Source organism: Oncorhynchus clarkii, chromosome 17 (genome assembly GCF_045791955.1).
Source record: "Oncorhynchus clarkii lewisi isolate Uvic-CL-2024 chromosome 17, UVic_Ocla_1.0, whole genome shotgun sequence".
Taxonomy (NCBI): Eukaryota; Metazoa; Chordata; class Actinopteri; order Salmoniformes; family Salmonidae; genus Oncorhynchus; species Oncorhynchus clarkii.
This window is the reverse complement of record NC_092163.1, coordinates 24685604-24695453: the sequence shown is the minus strand read 5'-3', so window position 1 is coordinate 24695453 and position 9850 is coordinate 24685604. Positions and strand designations below refer to the sequence as shown.

The following is a 9850-nucleotide window of genomic DNA, read 5'->3' as shown; positions in this document are numbered from 1 at the left end:
ATTTTCCTCGAAAGTACCTAATGTCACGATTCCAGAGCTATACAATATTACAGATAGTAAGTTAATTATCTTATATCTTGGAAAATATTTCCAATGTTGTACTTCTTGTTGACGAAATTCATGCTAATGTTGGGGTTTTGAGCTCCCTTTCACTCCTTGAGGGAGAGCTCTTCTTACCCCTTGAATCGCCCAGAATGCACCTTGCGACCCATTGACCCATTGACTTAGCATGGGAAACGTACACAATGGGGGTTAATTCGATTTCAATGGAGTTTCCCAACTCCTCAAAGGTATCTCTGACCTGGCCCGTTGGTCAGGAAGAGACCCGGGAGGTCCTTCCTTCCGGTCGTCACCAGTTACCACAGCCACAAAGTCTCTTAAAAATTGCATTTTAAACCTAACCTTAACGACACTGCTAACCTTATGCCTAATCTTAAATTAAGACCGAAAACCACATAAAAAAATGTAATATTTTTTTTACCATATAGCCAATTTGAACATTGTGATTCTGGTAACTTTTGCAAACCCCGAAGGAAAACCCCAGATCACACGGATACTAGTGGTGGAGGCTCGTTTAAGGCAAGAGCGTCAACCTATTTTTACAGTCCGCAGGGATCATCTGCAAGATTTAGCAGCGGGACGATTTTTTTTGTTGATGGTTGGTGACCAGAACATAATTTGTAGACTGCAAATTGACTGCAAGAAGCCCAAGCAGATATTATATTTGACAACAAAAAAATTGAATAATTTCAAACCTTGCTTACATTTGTTTGAGATCAAGTCTCTCTTTATTATGTGTGGTAATTTGGGAACATAATTCCAAAATTAAAATCACTTGAATCTGATTTCCTGGTGTTTATAATATTGTATGTCCAACAATTAGAACAAATAATAATAGTATAACATTTGTAACATAAATAATATAATATAAATCGGGCCGCGGGCCGCTAGTTGGGGAACCCTGGACTAGTAGAAGGCAAGTGATGGAGAGAAGGCCAGCCTCAGTTGGACCGATTGCGTTAGCTACCCACTCTGAGCCCATATGTATGTGTATTGATTCATTTGCATGAGTAAAACTTTAAGTCCGTTATATTCTTACTGACAGAAACAGTGTGGGTTCGCGTTAGCTAATTCATTTTCGTGATGGATGCGCGAATATCAGGCGGGACTGGCGGTGGTACAGTCGCTAACGTTAGATCAAATTTGCCTAACGTTAGATCAAATTTGCAAGGACCCAGTTCAGGTAATGGGAGAAGGATGACGTCCAAAAAAACGCGTTCAAAAAAAGGGAAGAGAAGAAAAAGACGGAGGAATAAAAAGACAAAGACCAACAAAACCCCACCGTATTTACCACCGGAGGTAAATTGGCTAGCTACTACTGTAGCAGATGTACAGCTACTGCTAGCTGGCGATGTTATCCAATGCTAGACTAGCCAGAGCCTAGCTATTTACAAATTCTGACATTATTTTAGCTAGCATCTGGCAGATGGTGTCGCCTAAGCTTTTCCATGGTAAGAAACTTTTTGGCCATATGTAACGTTGTTATAAGCAGGGAATGGACATTTGTTTGTTTGTTGACATCAACAGCTGGCGTTCGCACATAACAATGTTGTGACTAGCTGCAAGAGAGCAGCTTGGCAGCTCCATGATGTTGCAAGATACATTGTTCCCCTGGTGGTGCATAGATGTAAAATACTGTAGTGATAGCTTGCTGTGGTAGAAGTACATTAGTCAGGGGTGTGTGCTTGTCTGTCAAAATACAGTACAGGCACACATTTTCAAAACATGTCCATCCCTCTGTTTCTCTCAGGCTGAAGAGGGAAACATTGAATATAAGGTACTAGTATACATTTCTTTCTTTTTGCATGTCATCTTCCCTTTCACCTGTAGCTAGTAATCAAAAGTCAAAACACATCCACGTTCACTTGTTGGACACTTGTTGGTGGTGAAGTGCTGTCCCGTGCTCTACCTTCACTGCAGCTGAAGCTGGTGAACCCCACACAATACCGCTTTGAGCACCTGGCCACCCAGTTAAAATGGCGTCTTCAAGAGGGACGGGGCGAGGCGGTGTATCAGATTGGGGTGGAAGACAATGGCCTGCTTGTCGGACTGTCAGAGGGAGACATGAGAGCCTCGCTGAAGACCCTACGGAGGATGGCAGAGAAGTATGTCACTACCTTGTTTCCAAACATCACCAAAGGCACAATCTGGGATACTTTCTTCAACTCCATGGTCATTTCAATTATACCCATTGATTCTTGAAGAAACTAGTTTATAAATGTCTAATTTGACAGTTTGCCATTGTTACTGTATTTAACAGTTGCCCCTCAGTTTGGTGGGTGTTGGTTAGAAATGTGCTATCTCTGCCTCACCAGGGTTGGTGCTGACATCACACTTCTACGAGAAAGAGAGGTGGATTACGACTCGGACAGAAACTGCCGGAAAATCGCAGAGGTTCTTGTCCGAAAAGTTCCAGACGACCAACAGGTGAGATTAAACAGCACCTTGTCTTATTTAAGAGACAATTCACCCAAATTACAAATCTCAAAAGTAAGGCTAGCCTATGGACTACAGAGTGAATAGAGTAGAAGGGCTGACTGTGTGCTGAGACGTGATCCAGTTGTAACACTACTGGCTCCTTGCACATATGCAACTCCCCACTGGAGTCTGTGGTTCAATTCACTTCTCACTGTCTCCTCCTCACCTATCTCCCATTGTTTATTTTCTGTCTGTCAATTAAGCATTAAAATGCAAAAGGAGAGTGACTCTCTTGTTTTGCACTCAATCAATGGTCAATGGTAAGCTGTACATACAATGAAGGATTTCTGCCACGTCAATCTGCTGTAATTTCACTGCAGTGTCTCTTGTGTGTGTATGAGAGCAGTTCTTGGACCTGCGTGTGGCGGTACTGGGAAACGTGGACTCAGGGAAGTCCACACTGTTGGGCGTGCTGACGCAAGGCGAGCTGGACAACGGGCGAGGCCGGGCACGCCTCAACCTCTTCAGGCACCTTCATGAGATCCAAACGGGCAGGACATCAAGCATCAGCTTTGAGATTTTGGGCTTCAATAGCAAAGGGGAGGTGGGTAACAGCGTCTAATAGGTGACGAGATAAAGAAGGAAGGATAAACACGCATGAGTTTTCCCTTCCTTTGAGCAAAGACTATAAAAATACAAATAATCTTATTCCTCAAAAACTACACTGATATAACAAAAAAGTGTAATAACACAAAAAACTGTGTAACAGCACACAAATGTTTTGAACACCTTCCATTTGTTACTAACCCATAAAAACAGTGTAACAACACACAAGTTAATTGAACTTCCTCTCTTGTGGCTTTTGAAGGTGGTGAACTACAGTGACTCCCGTACAGCCGAGGAGATTTGTGAGAGCTCTTCTAAGATGATCACCTTCATTGACCTGGCCGGCCACCACAAGTACCTGAAAACCACCATCTTTGGCCTCACCAGCTACTGCCCAGACTTCGCCATGCTGGTGGTCAGCGCCAACACAGGCATAGGTAAGCCCGATCACATAGCTATAATAACAGTGTAGATTGTGCCGGCCTTTTTAACTTCTACAGGATTTGTTTGGCCCAGCAAGCTATGAAAAGTGATGTGCGTTTAACTACTTACAGTATGTGACCACTGACTAGTGTTACAAAGAGGGCGTTAATTGCAAATGAGGTCCTTGTTGATTAGATGTTTTTCCATAAATCTTCCTATGAACCATATGGTCTATTTACTAGAAACTCATGGACAACATTGACACCATTTTTTTCTACTCAAGTATAAATTACCAAAGTTACCAACATTTCTGAAGTCTGGTAACTTTGGTAAATTACTGGGAGTTTTGCGACCCTACCACTGACCCAACCAGATACGATTTTCTCCCCCTTAGCTGGCACCACCCGGGAGCACCTGGGCCTGGCCATGGCACTAAAGGTACCCATCTTTATCGTGGTCAGCAAGGTGGACCTGTGCGCCAAGGGCACTGTGGAGCGCACAGTACGCCAGCTGGAGCATGTCCTCAAGCTGCCTGGCTGTAACAAAGTGCCGATGGTGGTGGCCAGCCCGGATGACGCCGTCACAGCCGCCCAGCAGTTCGCTCAATCCTCCAGGTAGCTGCTGAAAAGGAGAAAAGACCTATAAGGAAACTAGAATTGAGATTCAGAACCCAATATACACCACATAGGCCTTAGTCCAGAGTGACTAGAAGGGAATTGACTTAGCAAGCATGTACGGCAACGTTGTTTGTATTGGTGGGGGGGGGAATCAATACAGTTACATATTGGGATATTATTTTTGACGATATATCATATTGTTTTGACAAGATCTCAATATTATTGTTTGCGATAGCTGCACCAAAACTCCAGTATTTTTCCTTTTTTGTTCTCCTATCTTTTTAAATAGAGAGCCAATTTGTTTTAGCACTTTTATTTCCATGATTGATCAAAACTTGTTTTCTCATGGCTCTCGCTTGTCCCTCTGCAGGAGACATATGGTGAGAAATATGTTTGGAACATCGAATCACAATAAAATTGCTGCATCAAATCGCAATACATATAGAATTGTGAGAATCGCAAAACATATCGTATCGGCACCAAAGTATCATGATCATATCATATTGTGAGGTCCCGGGCAATTCCCAGGCCTAGTTGGGTGTATACACCCATTTCAGCATCAAGGGACTAACTATCTAAGTGGGCAGAATTTGGCATGGGACATCATAATGATGCAATTTTCCCAGGTGTAAACACATTTTATGGAAGTCAGATAACCAGGTGAGAAGTTTTTTTAGACATCTTTTGAGCAACCATTAAAATATGTCTATCTGGTTGTTATTTGGTTATGTGACCAGATAACATCCAAAATATGACATTTTTATGACTTGATGTAGCAATGAAAAACATGTCTTTACCTGGTTGTAATCTGGTTATCCAATGTCTCCTCAACCAGATAACCAGTTGACATCCAGAGAATGACGTTACGATCACCCAAGCCAATTTCTTTACACTGAATGACACCAATATGATGCCTTTTCTAACGTTATGCTTAGGTTAAATACTGGTTGTAAAAGTCATGTCCACTCTTTATGCCGTAGCATCACACCCATCTTCACCCTGTCGAGCGTGTCTGGAGAGAGTCTGGACCTGCTTAAAGTCTTCTTCAACATCCTGCCTCCTCTCAGCAACAGCAAGGAGCAAGAGGAGCTCATGCAGCAACTCACTGAGTTCCAGGTACTACACCCAGACACATTAACAGATACAATTATTGTGTGAATGATGGTGTGCATGGACATTGTGTGTGTCCACGCACACTCACAACTAACACAATAATACACATGCACACGCGTTTGTGCACAAACAACTAATATATTACCCACATACACACACTCTTTACAAACCAATCCGAACGCATACATGCATTCATGCACACGCATAACAGAACATACACCCACACATACATTGCATACATACGAGATGTGAACATGCACTTTCACACATTCAGATTCACACCCTTATTCTGCATCAATGCTAGCAAAATAGACGTCCTAATTCCTCTGCTTGTGAATATAGGTAGATGAGATATATACCGTGCCAGATGTGGGGACAGTGGTGGGAGGAACTCTCTACAGGTCAGTTGGCCATAAGTCATATTGATACTTATGAATGAATGATAATGGATTGATTTAGCACTGTTCTAGGGATTGTAAGCTGTCTATGGACAAGGTCTGACAACAATCTTGCTTTGGGTTAGTTTCCCTGGCACTGTTTCCAAGTGCTAACGTTTTAGCATTTGTGGCACAAATCCCATTCATGTCATGTTACCGATTATTATTCATTTTTCGTGCATCATGTTCACATCTATAGGTGACTTTGTTGGGCTTTTTTTAAAGATACTTTTAGAGGATTTGCTCAATTAAGCTTTTAGCTAATCAAAAACCAATAGAAGTCGATATACTGCAAAAGGTGTAACCCTGAAGTGCTGCTAAAAATGATTTGCCCTGGAGAGTTCCACTTTGACATATCATAATGTTTTTCCTCCCGTTGACCCGCGGACAGTGGGGTGTGTCGCGAGGGGGAGAGGCTGGTGGTTGGCCCGACGGACGAGGGCCGTTTCCTGAGGCTGAAGGTGGGCAGCATCCATAGGAACCGCTCGGCCTGCAGGGTGCTGAGAGCCGGCCAAGCCGCCACACTGGCCCTCGGCAACTTTGACCGCTCGCTGCTCCGCAAGGTCAGAGGGTTCAGCCACAACACATCCACATCACATGTGTCCAGATGTGAATTTTCATGACTTTTTATCTATAAGATACTATAGTTTCCCCTCCCATTTTCTATTTTCTGCCAATCTCATCCCTTAATCTGACTGAACATTGCAGGGTCACATTTGGAAACAAGACGACTGCACAAACTGCTCATGGTTATGATACTGTCATATGTCCTCTGTTTTGTGTGTTACATGTGAAATCTCAAGTATAGGTAGGAGGTCTGTGTAGCCTACTATGTTTTTGTTCTCTCTTTGTTCTCTCTCTTCTATAAATACAGTTATTATTTTTAAATTGATAGCTGTCAGTGAAAAACACATTTTGGTCCTTGAAGAAATCTGAATGTCCACGCACACTCATAATACAATATAATACAAACGTACACTCACAAACAACTCACAAATCATATGTAGTCAAAATGCAGTGTACTGTTTTCTAAAATGACTTCCACAATGGTTGTTCCTTTCCCATCTCCCAAAGTACTTATTGGTGAGTGTGTGTGTGTGTGTGTGTTGAATAGGGTATGGTAATGGTCAGCCCGAAGATGAACCCCACCATCTGCTGGCAGTTTGAGGCGGCCATTGTCCTTCTCTTCCACGCCAAAACATTCCGTCGGGGCTTCCAAGTGACCGTGCACGTGGGGAACGTAAGACAGACGGCCACCGTGGAGTGCCTGCATGGAAAGGTTAGTTTAGTAATAATAATTATAAACTGGGTAGTTAGAGTCCTGAATGCTGATTGACTGATTGGCTGACAGCCATGGTATATCAGACTGTATACCACGGGTATGACAAAACATTTATTTAGACTGCTCTAATTACATTGGTAACAAATATATAATAGCAATAAGGCACCTCAGGGGTTTGTGGTATATGGCCAATATACCACGGCTACGGCCTGTATCCAGGCACTACGCATTGCGTCATGCGTAAGAACTGCCCTTAGCCGTGGTATATTGGCCCTATACCACACCCCCTCGGGCCTTATTGTTTAAATATACCACTGGTATGATGCAAAACTACTTGTTTACTGTTCTAATTACCTCAGTAACCTATTTATAATAACAGTAAGGCACCTCAGGGGTTTGTGGTATATGGCCAATATACCACGGTTAAGGGCTGTATCCAATCATAAGAACAGCCCTTAGCCGTGATATAAGAACAGCCCTTAGCCGTGATATACTGGCCATATACCACACCCCCTCGGGCATTATTGTTTAAGTATACACTCCTTTTTCTTTTATACAGCATCCTTCATACATTGTAGTATTTAGACAAATTTGTACAAGGTCAATATTTTTTTTATACCAGAAATGAAACCTTGTGCAATGTTCAGATAGAGATTTTATTATATAGTACAAACATGCCACTCTGCCATGTAGAGGAAGAGGAATCAGGTCAGCTCTATCAGCAACGTCTACCTACTGATTGTGGCCCTGCTGCTTTATGAGTCAACACAAACCGTTGTGTGCCCTTCCCTGTTTTCACCACCAGGAGGAGCTGCGCACAGGAGAGAGGGCCGTGGTCTGCTTCCGCTTCATCAAACACCCTGAGTACCTCCGCATGGGCGCCAAGCTGCTCTTCAGGGAGGGCGTGACCAAGGGCATCGGCCACGTCACCAGCCTCCTGCCCGACTCGCATGACCAAAACCAGATCCACGACCAGAACCAGAGGGAGATAGAGAAATAGAGAGGAGGAGAAAGGAGGGAAGGAGAGGAAATTATAAGCTCTCTTGAACTGCCGGCACCGGACGTCATCCCAGTAGATTGGTATTGAACCACACACTGGTATTTTAATCACCATTTGTTTGTATCTAAGTGTGTCTGTACTGTACTTTCCTCATCTGCCCCTCGTGCCATGTAGAGATGTGAAGCCCGATTGAAAACCTTGATCCTTCTCAGTGGTGGATTCTGGGGCGACGCTTTGACGAGGGTGGGTTTGGGCAAAGGTCAGCGTCTTTAGTCGAAAGCTGGGTGACCTCTTCGAAGGCAGGCTAAGCTTTCATCTAATCTGCTGTGGATTGCTTGAAGGAACCATTCCCACCCCTCTCTGGCTCCAAACACCAGAGGGTCATTTCATAACAGATACAATAGATCAAATGCATGCTCTCCCTGTTTTACTTGGACTGGACGATGTGGAACATACTCAGCATACCCATCCTTTGGAGGTTTAAAGGGATAGTTGGCTTTTTAAAAGTTTTAGCTCATTGTCGACTTACCTAAGGCAGGGTTTCCCAAACTCGGTCCTGCCCCCCCAAATACACAGCTGATTCAATTAAACAACTCATCATCAAGCTTTGATTATTTGAATCAGCTGTGTGGTGTTAGAGAAAAAAACAAAGCGTACACCCGTGGGGGGAGTTTGGGAAACCCTGACCTAAGGTGTTGTCGTTTTTAAGTTTGTTATTTAGCAATGTGCAGAATGGCTAGCATTTTTGGAGCATGTAGCGATGCTAGTGTAAATAGGTTGTATCAGTTAGCATTGCTTTCAAAAGCATGTGGAAAGCAGGGAAGTCGACCAGTGGTGGTCCTGTCTGCAAAAGGAAGAGCTCTTCTACCATGCTTTTGAATGCAAGTTTCCTTCCATACTTTTTCCAAAATAGTGTGGTTTACTCTCTGCACTTCTTTCGTCTTGATTAGTATTAAGGAAAAGTAGACTACGTGCTGCCCATTTTGGCGACGCAAATAAGTGGCGACCGTAAATGCTGCCATGCTAATTTTCTAAATGTTAAATTCAACTAAGTCTGTGTAGGGCAGCAATAATGTGTGAGGGTTGAGAATGAGCAGAGTCGAGATGCTTGGCGTAGTCAAGTGAATGTTGCATTGCAAACCCGTTCTGAAAGAAATGTAGGGGCAAGTATCAAGTGATGCAATGTTTTCCATAGTAGAGACGCCGCTTTTGTTACCCTGTTATGTCAACCCATTGAACCCAATGCTGTCTATGTCATAGCTTCAGGCTTGTCTGTGTACAAGGCAGCTTTGTGCAGCTAGATACCCATGTGGAGTCTGCATGCTTAATAGGGACTTGTGAAAATCTAAAAATCAGACTAAATGGACTCCTAAATGACAAATATTTATTGAACTCTAGACTTTATCCCTCACCCTTTACGAGGTTGTGTGCAATTATAACTAATGCATTGAATGTAATGTTACATACACTTCTAAATACCATTTTGAAGCACAAACATTTTTGTGAGAGTTGTCGATTTTGCACTTTGTATTTTTGGAATAGCTTCTGCATGTTTGAGTCCGCCAGAGGTTACCGGACGTAGTCCCGTAGAGCTGTAAGGTGTGCAGTAGTGAAACACGGGATTCAATTTATCATGGTGTTGATGTATGCTGCTTATTCAAGTATCAGCTGATCTTTACATGTTTGCGGTCATAAGAAATATACAGAAAGCATGCAGAGCGCTTTTCTTTTAGATGATATAATAAATATAATATTACAGGTATTATTAGCTTCTTTGGTTGAGACACGTGGCAAGTTTGCAGTATGTGTATGCATTGCATCAAGGTTGCGTAAATACTATTAAACATGTTTTATCGTGACACTTTCTTTCCCCATAAAAGAAACATCAAAAGAC

At 42.9% G+C, this 9850-nt stretch overlaps 1 protein-coding gene across 1 annotated transcript; it reads left to right on the top strand.

Moving 5' to 3' along the window:
- The first annotated feature begins 957 nt into the window (after positions 1–957).
- LOC139370589 (GTP-binding protein 2-like) lies at positions 958–9849 on the top strand. The gene is made up of 12 exons (XM_071110174.1): positions 958–1359; positions 1811–1837; positions 1981–2165; positions 2376–2487; positions 2885–3082; positions 3347–3521; positions 3902–4121; positions 5105–5240; positions 5580–5638; positions 6066–6237; positions 6789–6953; positions 7762–9849. Exons 1-12 carry the CDS (start codon positions 1144–1146, stop codon positions 7954–7956), a joined length of 1860 nt encoding a protein of 619 aa, XP_070966275.1. The 5' UTR covers positions 958–1143; the 3' UTR covers positions 7957–9849.
- Position 9850: the final 1 nt, after the last annotated feature.